General features: G+C 41.6%; 1 protein-coding gene across 4 annotated transcripts in view; it reads left to right on the top strand.

Annotated features, from left to right (window-relative positions):
- The first annotated feature begins 516 nt into the window (after positions 1-516).
- PTPN1 (protein tyrosine phosphatase non-receptor type 1) overlaps positions 517-26,292 on the top strand; it is a 112,528-nt gene continuing 86,752 nt past the window's right edge. For 2 of the 4 annotated variants that reach the window (XM_061631307.1, XM_061631306.1), the window contains exon 1: positions 517-771. In XM_061631307.1, coding sequence (XP_061487291.1) covers positions 709-771 — 63 coding nt within the window. In that variant the 5' untranslated portion in view covers positions 517-708. The remainder of the gene's footprint in view (positions 772-26,292) is intronic. The other 2 variants (XM_061631305.1, XM_061631311.1) reach the window with 2 other exon arrangements.

The raw sequence follows: 26,292 nt of genomic DNA, 5'->3' as shown, positions 1-26,292 counted from the left end.
CACGTGAAGCTTTGAACCAAACGAGAAAGAGCCCGACGCTTTCTTCCACATTTCCTTTTTAAGGCTGCAATCCAAAACACACTTACCTAGGAATAAGTCCCATTGAACCCAATGAAGGTTATTTCTGAGTAGACATGCACTGGCTTGCAGCCTAAAACGAGAAATGCTAGAGACTTCAAGCGCACATTGGCAAGTTCACGCTTCTGACCTGGCGGCTTTCCCAGGGCTTAGGCTATGGGAGTGTGTTGCTGGCACGGCACGGGTGACTCTGCTCATGCTCAGAGGCGCTCTCGCTTTTATTACTTTGATTATTTCTTTTTTTTCCCCTTCCCTAGCTGGCTGGGTTTCAGCCTCGAAGACTACAGGGAAAGAACCTCCAGGGGAAGAAGCTCCGATTTAGACTCCGCCTTGCCTTGCGCTGCCCTTCCAACCCTCTTTCCTCGTTCTCCGCCTCAGTTCTGAGGAAGGCCGTCCCGGAAGGCTCGTGGGCCGAGCCACTTGCGTAGTTTCCCGTGGGCTGGGGAAGGGAGGGGAAGCGAAGGAGGGAGGAAAGCGAAGGGGAGGCGCCTTTCCATGCAGAGCAGACTGTAAGAACCGCGGTGGCGCTCCGGGGAGCAGCCGGAGCTGGAGCAGCCGAGGGCAGCGGTAGCCGCGGTGGAGGAAGAGGAGGAGGAAGAGGAGCCTGGCCAGGCCTGGGCCTCCCACGCCATGGAGATAGAGAAGGAATTCCACCGGCTCGACCAGGCCGACAGCTGGGCCGCCATCTACCAGGTGAGCCGAGGCCGGGCAGAAAAGCAGGCAAAAGCGGCCGGATCCGGACGGGTCTTGCCGGCACGGGGCCCAGGAAGAGTGCGAGCGAGCGACCGAAATGTTTCTCAGGTTGCTGCGTCTCCCCCCCTATTATTGTCCGCTCTTCACCCCCTCCTCCTCTTCTTCCCTATTGACTCGGGTTCCTTGCACAAAGCTATGCCTTTCTCTTTCCTCTCACTGGTAATCTAGTCAGTACTGACCATCTTCCTCACATTTCCACTCCTTCTCCCCCACCCCCAACAGTCTTAAATTTAGGGTGTGGGAGTGTGTGCATATGGAGCTCCCCCACCCCCTTTTTGACCCCTTTGCCTGTATACAGTGTTGTTTGGCTAGTGTAAAAGATGTTTAGGGGGGTACATTGCGTGAGCTCTGGATTTGCTAGAGGCTTCGTCCTTTTTTTTCTTTTGAGAGAGAGGAAGAGGTATCCTATTATGCCCTCGAGGTTCTTTAACATGCAGATGTTCTGCTAAAATAAAGGAGTGTTGTGTTTTTCTTTTAAAAAGCAATCCTGCGTGCTGCCCTTCGGGAAGCATAAGATAAGCTCGGTTGTTTCATCCTTCTCTTACCCCTCTGAGCAGCATTCTTCTTTAGTCCTCTATCTAGAGTCTGCCCCCTTATACGCACTTCCTAGGGGGAAACCGACGTTTGCATGCCGTCCCAAAGATGTCTGTGTACAATCTGCTTGGGGTAATTCTTTCTCGTTGGTGCTTCCCTAATTAACAGCTTACTGCACAATGCCCTGAAGCAGGAACATTCATGATCAATGTAGTGCATCCCCTCACTCTACCCTGCAAAGCAATAATTCTAGTAGTTCTTTTTTTTTTTTACACTCTTGAGAAAAAGAGTGTGGCCCCCATTTACCTTTCTGTACCCCAGGGTTTCAAGGTAAATAATATTTCCTATATTTGATTCTTCATCCTTCCCCAACTTAGAGCATCAGTACATTTAGAGTTGTTTGGTATTTCTGAACATTTCAATTCTACAAACTCATCTTGGTTTTTTATCGTATCTTGATATATTATTGTACCATTAAGGGGTTTGGACACAGTACCTCCCTGACATCTGAATAATCTTAATATCTTTTGCATGTATGCCTATTATGTGATATGTATTTATGTGTAGCCTTGGAATTTTTTTTTTTTTTGATCTTTGTAATGTTGACTTTAATTTTGAAAATATTCCCTGTCAGTGTTTTATTGCATAACAGTGGTCTGAAGCTTGGAGTCTCGCTCATATTTTTAACAAGTTTTTTTGAACAATGCTCTACTCAAATAAGTTGCATGTGGTAGAAAGTGGCATGCAAGAATAGGTGAGTTCACACATGCATGTGGCATGACACTGAGATCAGGTGACATTTTAATAAAAATAATTGTATATCTTTTCATATTTGTATGGTCACTTGTTCAAATGTTTGCTGCCTCAGGGTTTTTGGTGAATCAACTGTGTTGTGAGGAATGGGTGATATTCTCCTCCATTCTTTAATCTGTATCTCTTTTCGTGAAGCATTTTGTAAGATCTGTTTTAATGGATATTGATGGAGTGTGCTTCATATGCTGCCAGGCTAAATCAATATGTGAGATTGGGCTTTGCTACTATTCCCTCTCTAAGGGAGGTGAATGCATAGATTTTTTCCTGTGGGGATTTTTAAGAATGAGAAAGTTGCAAAATCAGTTTATTTCCTTCCGATTATGTTATGAAGGTCTGAGAGAAATCATTTGCATAACTTCAGAAGGTGAATAATATTTGCATCATCAAACTAGAAATTAAGGCAGTAGTCCTATGCAGAGTTAAGCGCATTAATTTCACTTGGTTTCTATACACCTATGTCCAATTAGGATACGGCTGCACAATTGATTTGGGACTGTGTGTGCATTGGGGATGGAGTGGGTGGGAGCATCTCTTTGTGTTTCATGTTCTTCGTGTGTGCTTTGCATTGCTGAAAGTGAGAGTAATATATTTTAGTTCCCACCCATCCCTTGCTAATCTGCCTTTGAAACACTAGATGTTGTGCAGGACAAATGCTCAGAAAGGACTTTGCAAAATATATTAGACCACCGTAGCTGTTACTCTTGCTTTAACTTAATTTTATCCTTTCATCATAGCTTTGTTGTATAGTAGCATTTGGGTGGTAAAGTATGTCAGCAAAAGTAAGGAAATTAGGTCAAGGTGGCTGCTCTGCTCTTCATATTCTTTACACCATGTGCTTTGCATAATATCACTCCTTAATGTGGTAGCGCTTCACTGCACTTGTGAGCACTTTGCTACTAAAAGCACAGTAGGCACATTTAAGAGAGTACTGTAGACTACTAATCCTTTAAAATGTATATACTTGTTCCACAATTGCAGCTTCAAGTTCAGTTCAGGTCAATAATAAACGTAGGTGTCTTTGGCCTTGGAGAAATATGTCTGCATATTTTTTCTTTACTGCACTTGTCACTGAAAAACCCTTAAATTCCCATCTGTGCCAGGTTCAGTAGAGCTGTTAAGTATTAAATGAACCATGCAGCTATATTGTTTAACCACCCCTGTCTCTTACCTAGAGTTATCCAGTTCTTGAATAAACCAGCAAACTTCACAGCAGCTTGAAATATTTAGATTCGCCTGGACCTCCAGTTGAATTGTGGGCAGGTTATGCTTGTCATGCGGATGTTCTTTTACGAAGCTACTGCATGTGGGATCACCCCTACTTTCTTCCATCAAGCCAGCTCTTCTTTCCAGTAAATTGTTCCTTAAAAAAAAAAAAGACTGCTTCTTTTTCAAAACCTCTCCTCATTTCAAAGCCTCGTTTTTTGCTGAATCCTTTGCTGCAATTGTCTTCCCTTCACTATTATATATCTAGCCATATCCTTTGCCTTCATCTCTATGGTGCCTGTCTTAGGGCGCTTCCTGATGGCCTTTTCTGAGTGAGTCGTCTTTTGTGTCTAATGTCTGTAAAACACATAGGGCTGCAGTGCTATGAACCTACCTGTTCACTTCGTTCAGAATCTAAGGCCCTCCTCCGGGTACCAGCTCATCGGGAAGCCCGGAGGGTGGTTACTAGATCTAGGGCCTTTTCTGTGGTGGCCCCTGAGTTGTGGAACAGCCTCCCCGAAGAGGTACGCCTGGCGCCTACACTTCTATCTTTCCGGCGCCAGGTAAAGACCTTTTTATGCTCCCAGGCATTTTAATCTTTTAATTTTCTTAATCTTTCTACTTTTAACATGTATCCTTCTTAATTTGTGTTGTATTTCGTTTTTGTTGTGCTTTCTGTGGTTTGTTAGTACATGTTTTTGTGATTTTTTACTATGATACATTGTATTTTATCTTGTTTGTTCACCGCCCTGAGAGCTATTCTGCTAAGGGCGGTATATAAATTGAAATAATAAAATAAATAAATAAATAAATGTGGCAGAAGCATAGTAGGGATCAGTGGAGATGGCAGTCAAGGCAGCTATTGTTGCATCTTGCCCCAACATTAGATGGTGCCTCTTTCTCTCCACTTCTGGTTTAGCAATAAAGTTAAAAACTATTCCTGGAAAAAAATGCTGTCTGAACAAAATATTATCCAATCTGTAAGGCAGGGATGAGGAACCTGTGGCCCTCCAGATATTGCTAGATCATGCCAAAGGCCCATCAAGTTCAATATCCCTACTGGAAGTCTGCAAGCGAAATCTGAGCACAACAGCACTCTCTCGACTTGTGATTCCTAGCAACTGGTATGCAGAGGCATGCTGCCCCCAGTAGTGAAGGTAGAACAAAGCCATCAACTCCCATCATCCCTGATCCTTGGCCATTCTGGCTGGGACTGATTGGAGCTGGAGTCCAACAACATATGGAGGGCCACAGGTCCTCCATCCCTGATATAAATCCTCTTGCTAGATTGTTTCATCAGTTGCTTCTTGGTTCGGAATCTTGTTTGCTTCAGGCACTAAATTTGTGTGAGGATCAAGAGACTGGGGTTGTTACAGCTTTTCTTACCATGGTAATAAGATTGGAACAAAGTAATATGCCTTCAGTTTTATAGCCCTTGCCTTTATATATGAGATTTTAATCAAAAATTGCTCTTACCTTTAGAGCTATGTAGAATGCTGGTGACCTCAGACTATATGTGAAATGTTACAGCTTTTTCTGCTGACTTTTTGCTCACCCGTTGCAAATAATTACTACAACTGGTTTCCAATGTTTAGGAAGGATAAAAATCATTATTGTACAGCCTGATGTGGAGTTGTCAACCTTACTTTGAATAGTTAGCTAATGGAGTAGTGGTGATCATCTTGATACATGTATATCAGCACATGTTTACTTTCATATACAAAGCAACAGTTTTGAGGACTTTTAAGCAAGTCTACAAACATTTCAAGCTTATGCATATTTTTACATACTTCCCACACATATCTGTGTGCAAATTGTTTAGTACACGCGGGTAAATTGGAACACAATTTGTTATTTTTCCAAAAGCCTTTGGATTCTAATATGCCGCAAGTTACTAGCTGAGTGACTGTTTACAAGTCAGCACTCAAGGCAAATTGTAATAATTGCAGAAGTGTCTGGCATTCTCCTTTCTTTCTTTTTGGATTATCCTTCTTTTTGGATTAAAATGTATAGCTTGCTTTTCTTTAGAAAATTCAAGAGGGTTGCACCCAATGTAGTGTGAGCACAAGGCATTCTTGCACAAGATAATCCCTTTCCCTTCTCCTCATTGCAGACCCATATTTCCTTTGAAAGATTTTTCCCTAGACTAATTGGGGAATGCTCTGGAAGAGCTTGGGATGAGGAGTGGGGGCTGCAGTAGGAGGGGGGAACCAGGGAAAATCTGATGGAGTCAGCTTCTGTGATTTATTGAATGTGCTTTATTGACAACCTCCCATCAAGTATTTCAGCTCAACTACTTTTGGTTAATGGAAAATATTTTTGAGAGATTTGTATTGCATGGAAAATTAATACAACATACTTATTTAGTGTGTAAATCAGGTTATAAACTATTTAGAACACTGGAAAAGTTTCTAGGCTTTTTTTTTAAGATTTAGTGCCAAGCATCATCCCTGAAAAATTACATTTTACCTTGATGGCAAAAAGAATTTAAAGACGCAGCTAGGTGGGCTTCCCTGGGAGTTAATTCTGTAATGTTGGTACCAAAACTGAAAAGCACTGCACCATGTACTTGGTCACCACACTTATCACTGGGGAACACAAAGCAAGACTGATATTTAAACCAAAAGCATAGGAGGAGCCTAGCCCTCAAGACATGTCAGTCTCTGACATATAACTCCAACCTAAGATGTGTTTTCTGGCAGAGATTAGTACATTTTATGAAATATATAATTTTATTTATAATTTTATTTACTTGACTACATTTATATCCCACTTCTCCCTGGTCATAGGATTTCTGGTATCACTGATAATTTTTGAGGTTTTAGCCTCTTCCTGTTCCAGTAGGGGTGAACTACATCTGACCAATAAGAGCGCTAATCCAAATGAAGGAATGAAACGTGAGCATTTTGAGGAGCAATTAAAAAAACAAAGAGGGAAGGAAGACTTTTCTTTGTGAAAATAATAAAATATTAATTCTTTGTTCATATTACACAATATGACATGAGTGAATATGACACAGAGTTCTCACTGGAAGTACTTTGGCATTTGGGTGCCAGATGGTTTGCCACAAATTCTTCAGGGCATAAGAGTTTGGGAAGGATGCCCAGGACAAAGGCAAAGAATCCAATCTGTTTTCCAGTCTGTACCAATGTCTCATAAAATACTTAAAATAGTTCACCACTTTTCTTGAAGCAACAGTGGTTGAGTTCTCAGAAGCAGCTGATGAGTTAGTAAACCTGCATCTTAACTGTACCTCTTCAGAGTGCAGATGAGCGTTTTGTAATGCAAAAACCCACCTGGATGGGTGGATTCTACAGACAGAAAACTAGCATGTCAGAGAGAAAGTGAAGCTAAAATCATCCTCCTTGACACCTAGTTTTCCATGTTTGGGGATTCTGATAGAGAAACATTCCATCATATGAAAACCAAACAATCTCATTCTGCTGTATGGGGAGACCAGAACTGAGGTGGTTGAATGGACGTCAAGTCTAGTTTTGACTTAGGGAATGGGGAACTTGTCTACCTCCAGATGTTTTTGGACTACAGTTCCCATCAGCCATGACCATTGTCCATGCTGGCTGGGGCAGATGGGAGTTGGGATTTAGGAACATCTGGAAGGCTATAGGTTCCCCATCTCTGCTTCAGGTGGTGAATTATACTTTATTTGAATACAATCTTATGTTAGCCTCTCCAGTGGAAAACTAGCAAGAGAGCGAGCGAGTGCTGAGCTACAGCCTTTTCCCTGGTATGCAGGCTTTTTACTTCTTGGGAATGTTTTTTTTCTTTACATGGAGGAAGAATAATTCAGAGGTGACATACCCCACTTGCAGACTGAAGTGGTACAGTCCATTCTGTCATCTCCTTTTCCTGTATGTGTAGTCCAGATCTAAGGGACCAAGATAAGATGTTAGTTGCATGAATGTTAGTAATGTGCGTGCTTAAAACAAAAAGTAAATACCTGCAAGGGAGTCTGAGCTGCTTCAGGATCACAGAGGATGGAGAGGAAGAGATTAATCCTCTAGCCCCAATAAAGAGTGTCCTCCTGTTTGCATTAGGAGGGAAGCCTGCGCTGTCTTTGATGGAGGCTTCTTTCCTTATACAAAAGAGTTTGGGGGAAAGGATCATATTCTCCCTCCACAGCCTCTATGATCTAGATGCTTCTGATGCATACATAACAAAAATGTGCATGTTAATTGCATTTATGCAGTTATTGCCACATCTAGACTTGGTCTTGAGTCTCCTTAAGTGGCAGAGTCCAGACACACATTTATCACCTCATCTGCTCCATGAGAGAACTACGCTTTAGGATATGGATGATTCTCTCAAGTCATATGTATGTGACTTAAGGAGCCTGCAGTCTAGCTATGGGGCATACTTGCACGTAGACATGCATAAGTTTACATTGTGCACCAAAACAAGACTTAGAGCAGGGATAACCAACATGGTAACATGTAACTCTCATCATCCCTGACCATTGACTGTGCCACCTGAGGCTGGTGGAAGAGCACCACATTGGCTACCCCCAACTTTATGGCAAGAACAGGCATCAGGTTAAATGGGAGGCCTAGTAGGATGATACTCTTTCAAACAAAGGTAATGGTGTGCCTTTTAGAAAAGTCATTCAGTACATGGATATCTCTGGTACATCAATAGGAATGAAGATAATTCACTCTCAAGGTGAAGGATATTGAACAACAGCTGGCAGCTAGGCAAAGCAAATTTTGGCAAAGCCTTTGTAGGAAACAGGATGGTATCTGAAAAGAATTTCCAGCTAAAGTAGCAATTAATATTACTGATGTTCCTAAGAATAGGAAATATACAGATATAACCTGTAAGGCAGGAACTTGTGGTCTGTATTCTGCCTGTAACACTTTCTGGCTACAGTCCATGGTGTCTTAAAATCTTGAGCATCTAAGCAACTCTTTGCCCTCAAAGTTCCAAGGCCTCATGGTTTAAAGGCAAATTTAAATAAAGCAAAGCAATGTCATGGAATTTTCAGTTCAGTAGCATTGCTGGCCAATATAATTGAATCCTAAACATGGCTTAAAAAATTAAAAACCGCATACAGCAGTGGTGGGGAGCCTCTGACTCACAGGCCTAATTAGGCTTGCGAGCCTGTTTTCCCTAAGCCATGCCCACCCACCCAAAACCTGACATCATATATGGGGCAAGTAATGATGGAAGTGGCAAAGGAACAATCAGGAGCCTTAAAATGCATTCCTGATTGTCCTTTGTAATTGCCGCTTGTATTTTGTTCCTTTTAGATTTGGCACCAAATGCAACCCCTGCTGGGATTGGTTCCACTTGGTAGCTCTCAATCCAAGTTTCTGAGTGGAGCTGATACATGCCAAAAATGGGGCTTGAAGTCGGTGCTGATTGGTGTTGACTTCTGGCCTCTGGAGCAGTGATTCTCAAATGGTGCAACACGGCACACTGGTGTGCCACAAGAGGTGACTAGGTGTGCTGTGAATATTATGAAAGTATGTTTTAAAAATGAGAAGAAACCCATTTGTATGGTTATTTTTATTCATAGTTTAAAATATATTAATATATTTTTAATTTTGTACACAAAGTGCGCCCAAAAATTTTTATATGTTTTACAGTGCTCCGCGAACCAAAAAAGTTTGAGAACCACTGCTCTGGAGTATCAGGAACCATCAGAGTTCAAGCTGTGCTGCAAAGGAAGAATGGGTTAGCTGACATCATGATGATGTCAGATGTTTGACAGTGGCTGCCCAGAAGTGGGGGAACTCTCGATCGTTACCACTGTTCTATAAGATGTTATCCAAGGTCATTCTCAGATGTGAAATGCAAGTCTGCCAGTATTAAATGTGTCCAACTTAAATGTTAGTATAAAATACACTAGCGTAGTTTATCCTAAACTTCTCATTAATGTGACCTCTTCTACAGATATATTTTGGGCAGGGCATTCCAATCTACGTGAGTTATTCAAGCACAGAAAGATCTGTAGTGGTAGGAATTGGCCTGCTTGAAAATAAGCTTTGATTCAACCGAAGATTAAAGGCTTACAAATTGTACTACTGTAATCTTGTTTCTCATGGCCACAATTTTCTACTGACCTTGAGCATTGGGTACTGGGATGGATATATTTTTCAACTGGAAGCCAGCATTTTACGGACAATGTTCTTTGGAAACTTGCATCTCAAAATGTTTATGAAATTCTAGTGAAGAAGAGGGAGGTTTGGGACCTATTAATTTTGAAAGCCAACCCTCTAATCTGTCTATAACTTTTCCAGTGTGTTAATTTTAATGGGTTCTTATTTTTAAAATGAACTCATCATTTTTCTTCAAAACTAGGGTGACTCATCGTCTCCGGGCTGAAATGCCACATGCAAATTTGTTCCTAAATATTACAGAGTGTAGAGAAGTGAAATAAACCCTGTATAAATTCTTTTTGGGCTGACAAAAATTCTATCTTAGCTACTTTAAAAAAAGGTAACTGCTCTCCCAACTGGGATCAGCATAGACACTTTAGGATAGGGATGACCAACCTGTGGCCTGCCAGATGATGCTGGATTACAATCCCCATCACCTCTCTCCACTAGCCTAGCTTGCTGGGGCTCATTGGAGTTGCAGTCTGATAGCACCTGGAGGGCCCCAGGTTGGAGAATGTTCTCTTGCAGTATTGTTTTTGAATGTGTATTGTCTTTACCCAGGGCTTACTGTATTCAGCACTGAAAAAGCTGGACGTTGCTGGCTGTTGTCAAGTTGATTTAGTGCTGGTTTGATGTGCAAAGAGATTGCTTTCAGTTTTGTACCACCAAAGGTACAAATAGGGCAGGAAGCAATATTGCAGGCCTTCCTGCACTAGTATTAACTTCGGCCTGGACTGAGGAGAGGGAGTTCTAGTTCTTAAATCTTTACATTTATTAGAAGATACTACTCAGTTGGCAAAACTCATCCCATCCATGGGACTGCCACCCTCTCCTGTGATCAATGGGTAGATATTTCATAGTGTTGTTAAAGGAAGAGGTCCCATTACAATTTATGTGCATTGGTTCTGTTTTCTACAATAGTCCTGAATGGCATAGAAACAACCTTATTATCTGCAAAGTAAACTGCTAGGGTGCCCAGCTCTTGAGCCCAGGAATATTCCAAACTATACATAACCAGCATGTCTATTGGCATACTGCCAGTGGTGATAACTTCTAGAAGCAGATACAGCATATCAGCTAATGCCATCTATTTAAAAAGGTTATCCCTTCATGTGACGGTTAGATTGTACACCGTGAATGGAATGTGGTTCATTCACATGATGAAATGCTGTTGGTGATAATGGTTTATACACCAGGGCCTTAGAATTGACAACAATAATCCACATAACAATCCTAGTTTGACACAGTTTCACTAGCCAGCAAGGTCTTGGGGAGGCTGTGAGCACATTTGGAGTTTTGGGAGGGTGCTATGGCCACACCCTGGTTGTTTCTATTGCATGTTCCCCGGGTAACTTCCTCCCTCCCCCTGACAGAGAGAGAGAGTGCATATATATGCTGCTTTTTTACTGGGTCTGGACAAAAACTGGAGCCAATAGAATTAAAATGTGCAGGATTTTACACAGAGACCCCCAAAGCCACCATCAGATTAAAGCTTATATTCTTGGTTCCCTTTAAGCTTACATTGGTAGACTGCATCAAAGCTTTATTAATCTTCATGGTTTTTACATAAGATAACAAAAGTAGTAAAAAAATTGCAGCGAAAACTGTGAAGTTAAAATCTACCTCAGTGTAAGTATAGTGCTCCAGAAAAAGTTCAGGTACAGACATGAATACAATGTTATAAAAAAATATTTAAAATTTAATGTATACAAACAAACAGTATGAAATCCTTGTAGGTGTTCTCATGTAATAATGCAAAATAGGCCAGAAAATTTTTGAAAATAATTCAGTGCCCATACATAGTAAGAAACAAAATATATAATGTGGTCAAAGCAATATCAATATCAACCTGAAGGCCAACTTATAAACAAAGGCCAATATGCATAACCTAATGCCCATGAAAAGACAAAATGTGTAACAAAGCCAAACTCTGAGAATTGTAGCTCTGTGAGGGGAATAGGGGTCTCCTAACAATTCTCACCACCTTTATCAAACTATAGTTCCCAGGATTCTTTGGGGGAAGCCACGACTGTTTAAAGTAGAATAGATGTATGGTGTGAATGTGACCTCAGACTAGCCTGTATCGTTGTGAGGATAAAATGGGTGTAAAAATTATTAACACTGATTGTGGGATATGAGACACCACAGGAACTAGTATTTTTTCTGTTGAATTTTATGGATGGTTCAGTTAAATAGGAGCATAAAGAATTCATTTTATGTATGGTCGCAAAAGAAGGAGTTTTGTTTGCCAGAAATGGAGATCAACCAATGCCATTTGTAAGAGTATAATAGAAATATATATTTTAGGGGAGAAAATTGCATGCGTGTTTTCAACTTCCCATTGATCCATCTGTCAATTACACTTGTATTATTTTATTCTTCCTGTTAAATATATGCAGGCTAACTTAATTCGTGTAATCCCTTCATATTAAGATAATTTATTTTGTTTGGGCACAAATTTGGGGTACCGGCATAGAATTTTGATCCCCCCCTTTCTCCAGTACATAGTATACACAGCTATGGCCATGTAAGCCTTCACTTGTATTGAGATCTATTTTGTCTCATCAGCCTTCTGCTTTAAAACAGTTGTCCAGCATTTGCGGCTGTGATTAAAATACACAGGGATTTAGCGGTAGGATATATACAACAGGTGCACTGTAATGTGTATAAAAATAAGGAAAATGGATCCCTCTCCACCCCTATTTAAAGATGCACAAAGCTACATTGCTGCAAATGGTGAGGTTTGAAAACTGATAGGCTTTGAAAAAATATTGAGAGGCTTCAGATAATTATCATGTTTGATTTTCTGTGCTTTTTCTCTCTGAGCTGGTTCACATGTCATGGTAAACCACAGTTAAGCTTAACCATGGTTTACAGGTGAATGTGCAGTGTACTGGTGCACAGCGCTAAAATTGTAGCTTGCACCTCCCCTGCTGCTGCTAATCTAAGCCATAATTTGGCTTAGCATTACATCCAAACCTGGAATCATGGTTTGTGTCCCCCAAGCAAACCTCAAGCAACAAACCAAGAATAAACCTTTGTTACAACTTGTGGTTTGTTTGGAGAGAGAAACCATGAGCCAAGCTATAGTCTAGCTCAGCCTTTTCCAACAAGTATGCCTCCAGATGTTGTTGGACCACAACTCCCATCAGCCTCAGCCAGCATTGCCAATGGTCAGGAAAGATGGGAATTGTGGTCCAACAACATCTGGAAGCACACTTGTTGGGAAAGGCTTGTCTAGCTACTAACAGGAATGGGATAGGAGTGAAGTGGTTGTAGCTTTAGCCCTGTTTTGCTTTTAAACCATAGTTAAGTTTAACTATGGTTTCAAGTGACATAGATTTGCAATTAATATTTCCTACTCATTTGTGTTCTTATTGGTCCCTACACTTAGAATGCTCAAGGACCCACATCTACTGGAGATACTGACTCTACGAAGGAGCCCCATAGTGATTTTGTGCTTTAAGAAATATTGTTTGTCAGTCAGTTGTGGGAACCTTTGGTGTGTAGTAATAGCCTGCGTTAACATTTAGTCCTAGACCAGGAGTAGTCAATCTAGTGCTCTCCAGATGTCATTGGACGACTGCTCCCATCAGCTCTAGTCAGCATTGCCAATGGTAAGGAATGATGGAATTTGTAGTCTTAACAAAATCTGAAGTACATCACATTGACTGTTCTTGTGCTAGACCATAGTTCTGTGTTATCTGCACAAACCTTGGGTTTGTATACCCCCTCAGATTTCCTCTGGTGTGGTCACAAGGAGAAGATCAGAAGCTTTTATTTCAATTTCAAGTAACCAGTTAATTATTCTGGCTTGTTATGCCATAAATACTAACCACAGTTCCTGGTTCATGAGTAACCATGGTTAGCTGAAACCTGACTTCCTCATGGCAACACTAGAGGGGGAGACAGCAGCACATGAGACTGAGGTTCATGCATGTAACAACTGACTAAACTATGGTTAAACATTACTCTGTTGCCTGGGTCACACATAAGTTATCACATCTGTGGTGATATAGCAGTTTCCCTAGGTTGTTTTCTTAGATGAAGCATCAGTCCTGGGTTTTAGGCTGCAAGTCTATATGTACTTACCTGGGAGTAAGCCATTCTGAACTCTGTGAGGGTATGTATGTATTATTATTATTTATTAACTTTAGATCCCGCCCTTCCTCCCAGTAGGAGCCCAGGGTGGCAAACAAAAACACTACAAATACTCTAAAACATCATAAAACAGACATTAAAATATATTAACACATCTTTAAAACAGTATTAAAACAAAACATCTTTAAAACATTTTTTTTAAAAGCTTTAAAAACATTAAAAAGCAATTCCAGCACAGATGGAGAATGGGATATGGTCTTTACTTAAAAGGCTTGTTGAAAGAGGAAGGTCTTCAGTAGGCGCCGAAAAGATAACAGAGATGGTGCCATTAGACAGATGGTGCCCTTAAATATTAATTTAAGGGGTAGGGAATTCCAAAGGAAAGGGGCCTCCACACTAAAGGTCCGTTTCCTATGTTGTGCAGAACGGACCTCCTGATAAGATGATATCTGCAGGAAGCCCTCACCTGCAGAGCGCAGTGATCAACTGTGTATATAAGGGATAAGATGATTTTCAGGTATCCTGGTCCCAAGCTGTTTAGGGCTTTGTACACCAAAACCAGAACCTTGAACTTAGCCCAGTAGCTAATGGGCAGCCTGTGCAATTCTTTCAACAGTGGAGTGACATGCTGGCAATATCCTGCCCCAGTAGTCACACCTTCGCATTTTGCACCAGCTTCCAGACCAGTCTCAAGGGCAGCCCCACATAGTGTATTATCCATCCTTGAGGTTACCAATGCATGGACAACAGTGGTCAGGCTATCCCAGTCCAGAAACAGCTGTAGCTGTCTTACCAGGCGAAGCTGGTAAAAGGCACTCCTAGTCATTGAGGTCACCTGGAACTCCAGCGGCAAAGATGGATCCAGGTGCATCCCCCAGACTATGGACCTGCTCTTTCAGAGGGAGTACCACCACCATCCAATGCAGGCAAATGACCAATTATCCGAACTTGGGAACAACCAACCTCCACAGCACCTTTGTCTTGCTAGGATTCAGTCTCAGTTTATTGGCCTTCATCCAGCCCACCGCTGAGTCCAGGCACCAGTCCAGGGCTTGCACGGCCTCTCCCCATTCAGATGTTACAGAGAAATAGAGCTGGGTATCATCAGTGTACTGCTGACACCTCATCCCAAGTCTCCTGATGACCGCTCCCAAGGGCTTCATATAGATGTTAAACAGCCTGGGGGTCAAGATAGTACCCTGCGGCACCCCATAGCACAATTGCCAGGGCTCGAAAGACAATCGCCCAATACTATTCTCTGAAAACAACCCTGGAGGTAGGATGAGAACCACTGTAAAATAGTGCCTTTGATACCCATGTCACCAAGTTGTCTTAGAAGGATACCATAGTCAATAGTATCAAAGGCCACTGAGACATCAAGTAAGAATAACAGGGTCGCACTCCCCCTGTCCTTCTCCTGATAAATGTCATCTATCAGAGCAACCAAGGCCATTTCGTTCCCATAACCAGGCGTGAACCAAGGTTGGAATGGGTCAAGATAATCTGTTTCATCCAAGAGCACTTGCAATTATTGCACCACAACCCTCTCAATCATCTTCCCTAAAAAAGAGGTATTTGTGGCCGGGTGGTAGTTGCCACAAACCAGTGGGTCCAGGGTGGGCTTTTTCAGGAGCAGTTGGATGACCGCCTCTTTCAGGGCAGCTGGAACCACTCCCCCCCCCCAATGACGCACTAACCACACCTTGGATCCACTCAGTCAAACCCCCTTGGCAAGCTTTAATAAGCCAAGAAGGGCAAGGGTTGGGAGGACACATTACTGACTGCAACATCTCAAGCACCTTGTCCATGTCATCCAGCCACATCAACTAAAACCAGCCCCAAGAAGTTGCAGCAGACGTTGCACTGGACACCTCACTGGGGACTGCACTAGATGTGGACAGGGCATCAAGATTGCTATGAAAGCGAGCAACTTTACCCTCAAAGTGCCTTGTATTGTGCTTTTAAATAATTAAGCATGTTTTAAAATAGGAATTATGAATGTTAATCTGATCCTTGAATGGAATCTGTAAGGTTGATCTATTTGTTTTGGGTGGAAGGGGAATACCCACAATTGTGGGCGTTGGGCTTCATATGAATTTCTGCTTGTTTTAAAGGTTGGGGTTCATGGAATTAGTGGCTTTATCGTCTATTTCCCATACATCTGAAATGGGGATTATAGTTGGTAATTAATTTATGGAGATTATACCATAAATGATATGGAAGCTTAGATACATAATCCTTTGCATGGGAAAAGAATTAAAGTAATATTTTGCTTGTCTTGCAGGGAAAGTACATTAATGATTGCATCTAATGTATTTTCCCTGCAAGTCTAGCAAAAATAATACTTCATCATGGCTATTCCACTGTACTACAGCTTTGCAGCATTCTGAAAACAAGCAGTAAGTCAAGTATTTTTGAATTATACTCATGAAGCTGAAAGCTGTGTTAAACTGGTGATGGAGAGACTGCTAGGCCTCACCAAATTGAGCCCCCCATGACCTTGAACTGTCTTTACAAAGACAAAGAACAAAGACACAACTATTGCATTTGTGGAAAATTACGAGAATAGACTTGCCTTGGAGCTTGAAATTTGTAAGTACTACAGCACAAATCTATTAAATATAATAGATTGGGTCCTTATGTAATATACTACCTAAGGTATAAAGTGCTGTACAGTCTTCAGTGTGTGCTTTCTACATTACTTGCTATGATAGATGAAGGAAAGGGAATGCACAAGGGTAGTCAGTATGTTCGTGATTCCACATGAGCAAAAGAAGCATATATCATTTGGTCTGGAAATCCGTCTTCTATCCAATGTTATTTATGCTAAAACATTTTTATGTTAAATATTAATTTGGTGTGTTATAGTTGCTGAGAAGCAGACATGCCCAACAACTGCTTTAAAAACCTCCTGGCACCTCCTTCATGCTGGTTCTCAAATATTCTGCCTTTACTTGATTGCATAGATGTAAAATGTAACTCTTTTTCAAATACTTTGCACCCGCTATTCATATAAATTTTGAGTAGTGCAGTATAATGTCATCCATCACTTACAGGAATGCTGAGTAATTAGCCTAAAAGTTTGCAGGGAGGGGGAGCAAACACTTATCAAGATTAGAAGATGAAACCAGTGCTGAATAAATCTATGCTTGCCTTTAAAAAAAAGTGTTGCCCTGATATGGCAAGAACAGTCCATGCTAGGAGGGGAAATGACTGCTCTGCACTCACGCTGCAGGTACTTCAGGGGCAGAGCACATCTGTTGCATACAGAAGGTCCAAGGTTGAATCCTCAGCATCTCCAGGGAGGGCTGGAATGTCCTGTCTGAAACCCTGGAGAGCTACTGCCGGGAAGTATACATAATTCTGAGTAAGATGGACCAGTGGTCTGACTCGGTGCAAGCCAACTTCCTGTGTTCCTAACTGTGGATCAGGGTTGCATTTCCTTAGTCTTTAAAAACAAGGAAAACAGTGACATCTCATAACTAACAGTTGTGCTAGTCTGTTGCAGAAAAAACAAGTCTTGACAGATTTGTTATGTATGCTCTAATAAAATTTGTTAATCTTTAAGACACCCCAGTATTTGTTATGTTTGCTGCGCATGGCTAACACTGCTATCCCTCTGGAAACTGGAAATTTTTAAGGACTGTAAAAGTAGGAGATAGAGGAAGAGCAACAGAGTTGCACTCCCCCTGCCCCTCTCTCAGTAAGGACATCTATCAGGGTGGACCAAGGTGAATTCAGTTCCACATCAGGCCTGAACCCAAACTGAAATGGCTCAGAAAATTAGTTTCCTTTAGGAGCATTAGCTAGGCTCCCACTCCCATCTTGAGCATCTTAACCAAACAGGAGATATTTGCAGAAGGACATTAGTTATCATAAACCTCAGGACCCAGGGTGATTTTTTTTTAGGAGCAGCTGCTCCATCCCCGTGGGTAACTACACTTTTGCCAATCCCTGGACCCACACAATCACTGCTCCCTCAGCTAGCTCAAATCAACCACAATGAGCAGTCTCCTGTGGGTTTCAGCACCGCTTTCACCAGAATAAATGTTAGTAAGCCCTGTACCGTTTGGAATATTTCTGCTGGACAGCTACTTGTGAGTACCGTACAGGCAGCAAAGTACGTTGTCATTGCTATCTTTTCTGCTATGCAATAGGCATGAATATGCACTCTAATGTATGTTCATTCACTTCCACAGCAAGTTTTATGTCATTTGTGCTCTAACCCCATTCATTGTCCACAATTCTCCAGAATACCACTGAGCACTACAGCACCAGAGAGGGCACAGGAGTGATCTGTTCATGGCTAGTCTCATCTTGCCATTCCATAGTGAGGCTAGGGTGTACACAAAATCGTCAACTCTGTTAACTAGAAATATTTAAAGTGCCTCTGCTTATATAGTAATATTATCCAGGCTATGGTCTGAAGAGACATGAGGAAACCACCTTGCTGAAGCTAAGCAGGTCTGAGTCTGGTCAGTGCCTGGATTGGAGACCGTCTGGGAACCACATGTATGCCGCCTTGGGTTCCATGGTGAAAGAAAGGCGGGGTATAAATCTAACAAACAAACAAATAAAATATCCAGAAAAAATGTCAATATCAGCCTTATGCAAAACAGAAGGAGAAAATTACCCATTTTCTTTCTGATTTTGACATCTTTTTTTAAACTTTGCTTGCTCACAGGTGTATCACAAGGTGGCTTGCCTAGTGTTGGCAAGCTATCATTCTTATTCAGGAGGAGAGCCTGGCTGGGAGTCCAGAGTCTGTGAGTTCAAATCTCCACTCATGTCTCCGGGGTGTCAAGGGCCAGCTAAAGATCATCCTCACAGTGAGTGGCTCAGGGGTTACGTGTCCTGCGACCTGTGCAGCCGTGGGCAACCTGCATAGTTCCAAGGAGCCCAGTTGCCCCCTAGCTGGCAGTTGCAGACAAGGAAGGGGCTGGCTTGTGCAGCTGTGGCAAGCTGAGCAGGCCCTAGACATCTGGGGAGGACTAGCCTCAGGGGGAGGCAATGGGAAACCCCCTCTGAATACCACTTACCATGAACACCCTATTCATAGGGTAGCCATAAGTCAGGATTGACTTGAAGGCAGTCCATTTCCATTTTTCATTGGCAGCCTAGTTAATTGCTTTCTTTTTTGTCCTGTTACTATAAGCTTAAAAGTGGTGGTTCCTGGCTCTGAAAAGCAGTAGGAAACAAAGGGTCACAGAAACGCTGCTTCTAAATTGTTAACGCCTCCTTCCATGTAGGTTTGTCTGAATGCAGTGTTCTTCATCAGAGGCCTTCCTCAACAATTTGGCCAGTGGTTGACAATGGGAAAGGCCTTCTAGGTCATGAGGAGCCAGCATGATGCCCTGCAGAGCTCAAACTACAACTCTCATTCTCTAAGAAGGTTTGCCTGGTGCTAAGCTGTTCAGGCTCTTAACTTGGTTTTAACAACGTGGGCACTTCTTATTGGGATTACTAGAATTCTATATGAAATGCTTTTATCTTTTGTGATGATGATTGTGTGTAACGTTCTCTAGGTGTTTAGAGTACTATCCATCCAGCAGTTGAGGTTTGTGCAGTGCAAAGAGCAAAAGCTGTTTTTATTTTGGGTCAGGTCTGGAGTTTGGCAGGCAGATCCCAACATAAAAAACACCAAGCCTCTGGTAAGCAACTGATTCTCTCAATCGAGGAAGGGCTCATGGCTGGATTGTTCCAACATGGGCAAAGAGCTTTCTAACTCTGCTACTCTCCAGTGTGAAACACAGCAGTGATCTCTGCCTCAGGCTTATATGAATTGGAACTAGTAGCTAAGGTGACTTCAGGAGAGCTTCTGGTAGTGAGAAGTGGGGCTGAGGGTGTGAACCCTTCCTCTGTGTTTCAGATTCATTCTGCAGGAGCCTGCAGAAGTTTCTGTTGCCATTCATTGTGGAGATGATCTAGTTGGGAGTCCTTTGTTTGTGATTTGGTGTACTTGTTGAAACCTGAGGAGCATAGCGGCGCTTGAATTGGGGGGAAGGTTACAGTGAGAGCCAGATAGGAAGCCTCTCTGCCATGATTTTCCTATCCCTACAGTGTGTGCAGAGAGCCAGTGTGGTGTAGTGGTTAAGGTGTTGGGCTATGGCCTGGGAGACCAGGGTTCGAATCCCCACACAGCCATGAAGCTCACTGGGTGACTTTGGGACAGTCACTGCCTCTCAGCCTCAGAGGGAGGCAATGGTAAACCCCCTCTGAATACCGCTTACCATGAAAACCCTATTCATAGGGTCGCCATGAGTTGGAATCGACTTGAAGGCAGCCCATTTCCATTTTGCAGTATGTGCACAGGCATGCATTTTACTCTTTCAGCCAGTTAGACTAGCACGTGTGTGCCTGTTGATGCTGGAATGAATTAAACCTTCCACATTGTTTTGTCAGCTTATTTCCATATTAATCACTCCAGTTTAAAAGCCCATACATCTGTTTAATGTAATTAGATTGCTCAGACTATAGCATTAGCTGGCCCTGAATACGTATTTAACCCATTTCTTTTGCATTGCATGTTATTAGTCACATAAACACAAAAAGCATATGGTAATGCAGACTTATTGCCGTTCGTTAAGCCCTCTCCTTCCAAAAGCATCAGGTGAAGTTTATTTGGTTTAATTTTTCTTTGAAACACACCTTTGCATTTGCAGTTCTGAAGAAAAGCTAGGATGGAGCTAGGTCGTGTCAGCTCCAGATGGAATGTGGCAAGATGCCAATTCTTTCTTTTTTTAAAACCAGGTGAGAGGTTCATGGAGCAGGGCAAGCTGGTGGTATTATTTTTTTAAAAGCCTTTATTTATTCTGGTATTTCAAATTTGTTATTTCTTGCATACGCTTATGGTAGGTGACATTCCTACGTGTTTTCTGTTTGTTATGGAAGCAAATAGAAGATGCATGTAAGCAAATGTCGTATACCCGGTTCAGGTTTATATTTTAAGCCCCACCCACCCTCTCCCCCTCTTTTTAGGATGGGGGGGGAGAACTGAGGAATGAAAGGAGTGGAGGATATGCAGATGTTGAGAAGCGGACTTAAAATTCATATTTGCATGCTGAACTTCAAGTGAAGAAAAGTTATATTTTTGTTGTCACCATCCAGTTGACTTTAAAAGTAAATGGGTAGTGATAGACCTGAGTGAATAAAAACTTCCTTTGGCTTCTGTCCTCATACCAGTCAGATTGGATGTAAATGTGAAAGTCGGTTTTCTGTTAACTTTATTGGAAGCCCAGATACCAGTAGTGTTCACATTTGCAGGCTGAATTCTTCCTTCTCTGCCAGTCTGCAGTTTCTAGCAGGCATTATCTTGGCCTTTCACAGTTGCTTCTGTCGTACCACACCACGTGGTCAAGCCTTTGCAACCCACCATTTTGAGGGTTTCTTCTTGTCCTTGTCCTTTTTATCTCCTTTAATTCTATTGATCTCTGGGCTAGAAAAAGCATGCTGTGTGCAGCAGCTGTTTTGTCTCCTTTCTTCTGTAACAGGGGTGTTGTGCTGCTGTTTCCGTTCTTGCAACTGCTGTTCCTGTATCAGCTGAGTCAGCTGCTCCTTCTGATGTGGGCTTTGCAGCCACTAACTCTTAGATGAAGAAGAGATACTTTGGTCCTGAAGTGCTCGAATAGCCACTGAGACGAAAGGTTTCTCCTTCCACAGGTTAAGGGAGGTGCAGTAGAACAAACAGGTGTAGCCTAATTCTCACAGAGTATTTATTAGGTGGTAAACATGTTTCTTGACTGTACCACTTCAGACCATCAGCTTTTTAGTACCTGCTTAGAAATATTGTGTGTCCCTTAACCGAGACCCACTATTATTACTGGTGCAACTTACTCAAACACAAGATTTTTGCCTACAAATTATGTTTGCTTCTTTATTTTTGTACATGTTTGATCTCATTTCAGAATTGTTACGCATATAATCACCCATGTTTTTGTTTTGTTTTTTTAACTTATTATTTATTTAGCTGGTCAGTTCTTTGGGAAGCTCACAAAGCAAAAATACACACATAATATAAATGCAGAACTGCTAATATTTACATATTTAATATTTAGAGTGTCTGTTAGCAACTGTTGAATCTCCCCCCCCCAATAACTATGTAGTCTGTTAGATCATACTTGCTATTCGGTAATGCAGCTGAAGCTCTGCTCATGGGCGGAGTTTGATTCCAACGGAAGGAGGAAGTCGAATCTCTGGTAAAAGGGGTCAAGGTCCACCCAGCCTTCCATCCATCCGTGGTCGGTAAAATGAGTACCCGGCATATGCTGGGGGGTAAAGAAAGGACGGGGAAGGAACTGGCAATCCCACCCCATATATATGGTCTGCCTAGCAAACGTGGCAATACGTCACCCTAAGAGTCGGAAACCACTCGCACTATAAGTGCGGGGACACCTTTACCTTTTATCTGAATTTTCACCCAACACATCAAAATAGTAATCTGAGCAAATATATGACAATAGCTTGTTTCTTTCACCACTTCAGAAATGTAGAACAATGGCAAATCATCTGCACATAGAGAAATATTCTCCCCATCTTCCCTGAGAGTATTCCAGGGTAGAGTGCCATAGCCACAGGCTGCAGCATCAAAAGCAGCCTGACCTTTCAGTGGGTGGGGGTGGAAGATGCACAGTCTATTTTAAAAATGAATCTTTGAAGAAGAGAGATTTGGCTTCCTGTTTTCTGTTGGGAGAAATTGGCATTGCTGCTGAAAGTATTCCACTGTACTGCGTTATAGATATAAATACAGTTGCATACACGTGCGCATGCACACACGCACACACAGAAACCCCTTACCCCTTGGTTATATCCACAGTCATTCTCTGAATAGACCCATTGAAATTAATGGGCATGACTAACTCAGATTCATTAGTTTCAATGGGTGTACTCTGTATAGAACTTAGCTTCCTGACATACAGCTGTAGTTCAGTGAAAAGTCAGTTCAAAGCAGGAAATGACCACAGAAGGCACGCAGATACAGAGAGAGGGAGAAAAAAAGCAGTATCAGAAGCCCTAATGTTTGTCCATGAAGGGGATGAGTGTATACTAAGGTTGCAATACCAGCTCCCTGAGAGAGAAGTTCCTCGCATCCCCTCAAAGCTTCATCAGTGGACCCTCCTGAACAGTGTGGGCTGTGGTTTTTCAGGGTGGGGGGTTATTTGGAGAGGCTTTGCACTGATCTGCCCAGTGGAGGAGTGTTGGGCAGGATCCTCAGAGGAGCAGTTTTCTAATGTGTAGCCTTTGCATCTAGCCCATAAACACAGAAGAAAAGGGAAAAATGCATTTTATTTTCCATATCTTTTATACAAGATTTATGCACATTAAAAAAAGATGTATAAAGCAAAATGCCTTTTTTCTTTTCTTCCATGTGTTAAGGCGTTGTTTTTTCTGTGTTCTAATAGTTCCCCATGAAGATTTATATTATGTAGATATCTGGCAACACCAGCCTTTATAGCTTCATTATTTCTCAGGATGTATTATGTTTTTCACAATTGCTTTGATATTGTTGTATTGATAATGAAGGTTAATGTATAGTGCCCTGAAATCCATGTTTTGGATGAAGGTGCAGTTTAAAAAATAAAAATATAAATAAATAAATGATCTAGTTGAAATCTGTAGGACTTGAAAATATTTTACTTTTGTCTGTGCCTTCATACAGCCCAATTTTTGTGCTGGTTTTGCAGAAAGAGACATTTCCAGTTTATATGTGTGCTGGATTGGTATACTAAGTGTTGCCTTTTCTCATGTCAGGATTGCGTATGGTGTTTGTTTGCATACTTATAATTCCATTTCACAACAAAAAGTGACCAAAGTTACCTGAAAGACTGTCTTCCCCTCCACTGCCTGGTAATGGCATTAAGATAAGCAAATGGAACCCACTTCGTTTTGTCACAGCCTGATGTTTATCAGCTTCTTGTAACTCAGAGACCGGCTTTTTCATTGGTAGCACCATTGTGGTGGAATGCTCTCCCCACTGAAACTTTAGAGGCCCCGTCAGTATTGGCATTTCCCCAGTAACAGAATTTTCATGAATATCAGTGAGCTTTATGCTCAAAACAGACTATGGATGAACCATAACTTCATGAACTGAATATTACTGATGTGCCCTGAAAATGCTAAATAAACCTACAGATAAGTTCTGTTTAATCTATGAAGCTGCATATCAGTCTGGAGGAGCACTTGTCCTCTCTGTCTCCTTTTCTCCTCATCATTTTGCATCTTGAAGATGCACCTCTATAGACAATCATTCCTCTGATCTCCTGACTGGAATCCCCTGATCTAATTGTTTTAATTGCTGCTTTAACTGTTTAAATCGTTGTGCTTTTTAATGGGCTTGTTTTTAATTATGGATTTTTTAATGTTTTGATGAAATTGTGTATTTTATGTGTGGATACGTTTTTATAATTGGTTTTATAGTTGTAAACCACTTAGAAGCCGTTTTGTTAGTAAATGGTATATAAATTAATAAATAATAATAATAATAATAATACATTTATTTATTTATTTACTTATTTGATTTATATCCCGCCCTTCCTCCCAGTAGGAGCCCAGGGCGGCAAACAAAAGCCCTAAAAAGACTTTAAAACATCATAAAAACAGACTTTAAAATATATTAAAACAAACATCTTTAAAAACATTTTTTTAAAAGCTTTGAAGACATCTAAAAGAAAAAGAAAAGGTTAAAAAGCATTGTGGTGGTTTTTTTTTTATAAAAAGGTTTAAAAACATATTAAAGAGCGATTCCAATGCAGACTGTGATAAGGTCTTCAATTTAAACAACTTGTTGAAAGAGGAAGGTACAGTAAAATAAAAGATAAATTACAGTATATTACAAACTCAGTAAAGACAATAAAAACATTTCAACAGCTCTGCAGTTACTGTTCCATAAAATGCCTGGGGCACACTTCAGGGCAAGCCTTCTTAAACAAAAATGTCTTCAATAGTTCCCTAAACATTGAAACACTAGGCACTTATCTGATTTTACTTCGTGTCTGATTCCAGAGGGCTGGAGCTGCAACACTAAACGCCTGATTTCTATCAATCTATATCTATATATCCCGCCCTTCCTCCCAGTAGGAGCCCAGGGCAGCATATTAAGTGCACCTCTGGGGTATATTCTTGCCAGTGATCTGTCTAAGGAGTGCAAATGCTGGGCAGGGATATATGGGGTGAGGTGGTCCCTTAAATAATCTAGTCCTAAATTGTTTAGGTTTTTCTGTGCTAAACACAAAACCTAAAACAGCGTGGTAGCATAATGGTAGCCAATACATCTCCCTCAGCAACTAAGAGCAAGTAAGATAACTATTGCTTCATAATTTAAGATCAACATGTTGATGAATGAATAAGATGTACTCATCCTATTCTTTTGCTTACTCAGGTACTTTTACCAAGCAAAATTGATCCCTGTTTTGGCTAATGAATGGCACCAAAACAGTGCATTGGAACAAAGAGTCAATGGACTGGTGCGCACAACTTAAAGTAGGGTGGGGAGGCCTTTTTCAGACTGAGGGCCATGTTCCCAATTGAGCAACCTTCTGGAGGCCACAAACCAGTGGTGGGCAGGGCCAGGGGCAAAAGCGAGCAAAGCAATTATTACAGATTTTCCCTTTGTACCGTAGGCTAGTTTCTACACACACTCACACACCTCTTTGAATCCTCCATCCAGGCAACCAAAAGGCATTATCAGAACGCAAGGGCACATACCAGTCAGGCAAAAACTCAAGGAGGAGGTATGGCTGGTGAGGAGTGTGACCTGGAGCAAGCCCCAAGGGCCAGATAAAAGCATGGAGGGCTGCATTTGTCCCCCGGGCCTTAAGTTCCCCACCCCGACCTTAGGGGTTAATCTTTGAGTAGGTTTAATCCCGGGTCCTCTAGTTCTGTCTATGTTGTGTTTTTCTTTTCTTCCCCACATCTCCAAGAGTAGGATGGATCCAAGTGGAAACCTGCAAAGTATATTTCTAGCTGTTAGGGCTGCAACCCGACGAAGGACATTTTAACTCATTAGTCATGTGAGGTGTTTAGTCTATTTTAAACTATCAATTAAATTTGCATGTAAAAAATAATATTTCTGAAGCAAGAAGCATGTTCCCTTTTCTTCCCTTTTGGATTATGCACATTTGTGAGAGAAGGGAGAATGCTTCTTTTAAGATGCCATCAGCAGTTTTTAATAAGCATTTGTATTTAGCCGTGGTTTTTAAAAATAAAATAAAAGCTATAAACCAGCTGCCTGATTAATTAAGGGCACGTTTGGATTGATTAAAAGTTTAAAAATAGATTAATCATTTAAGTGCTTGCAGCCACATATGGCTGCTGTTGTTAAAGCCAGCCTTTAAAGAAGCAGATCATTTCCCAAAGTGACTTGGAAGTAAAATCAAAAGTTGGTAGTAAGTTAGTTGGTGGTAGATGGCCATATTGGGTGTGATGGAAAGGGCAGAACCTACATGGGACAGACTTTTTGTATTGTCTTGTCTCCCTGACTTCCTCCCATAGGGCAGATGGTGGTAGTCCAGGTGTAGTAGACTTGGCCTGCCACCTCCATTCTCCATATGCAGGTATAGCAAACGCAAAGCAGTGATGTGAAATCTGTGGGCCTCCAAATGTTGGTGGACTACAGTTCCCATCATCCCTGACCACTGGCCAAACTGGCTGGGACTGCTGGCAGTTGGAGTACCACAACATCTGGAGGACTGATCACACA

This window comes from Rhineura floridana, chromosome 6, assembly GCF_030035675.1.
Source record: "Rhineura floridana isolate rRhiFlo1 chromosome 6, rRhiFlo1.hap2, whole genome shotgun sequence".
NCBI lineage: Eukaryota > Metazoa > Chordata > Lepidosauria > Squamata > Rhineuridae > Rhineura > Rhineura floridana.
Note: the sequence above shows the minus strand (reverse complement) of the source record. Positions and strands in the feature narration are given on the sequence as shown.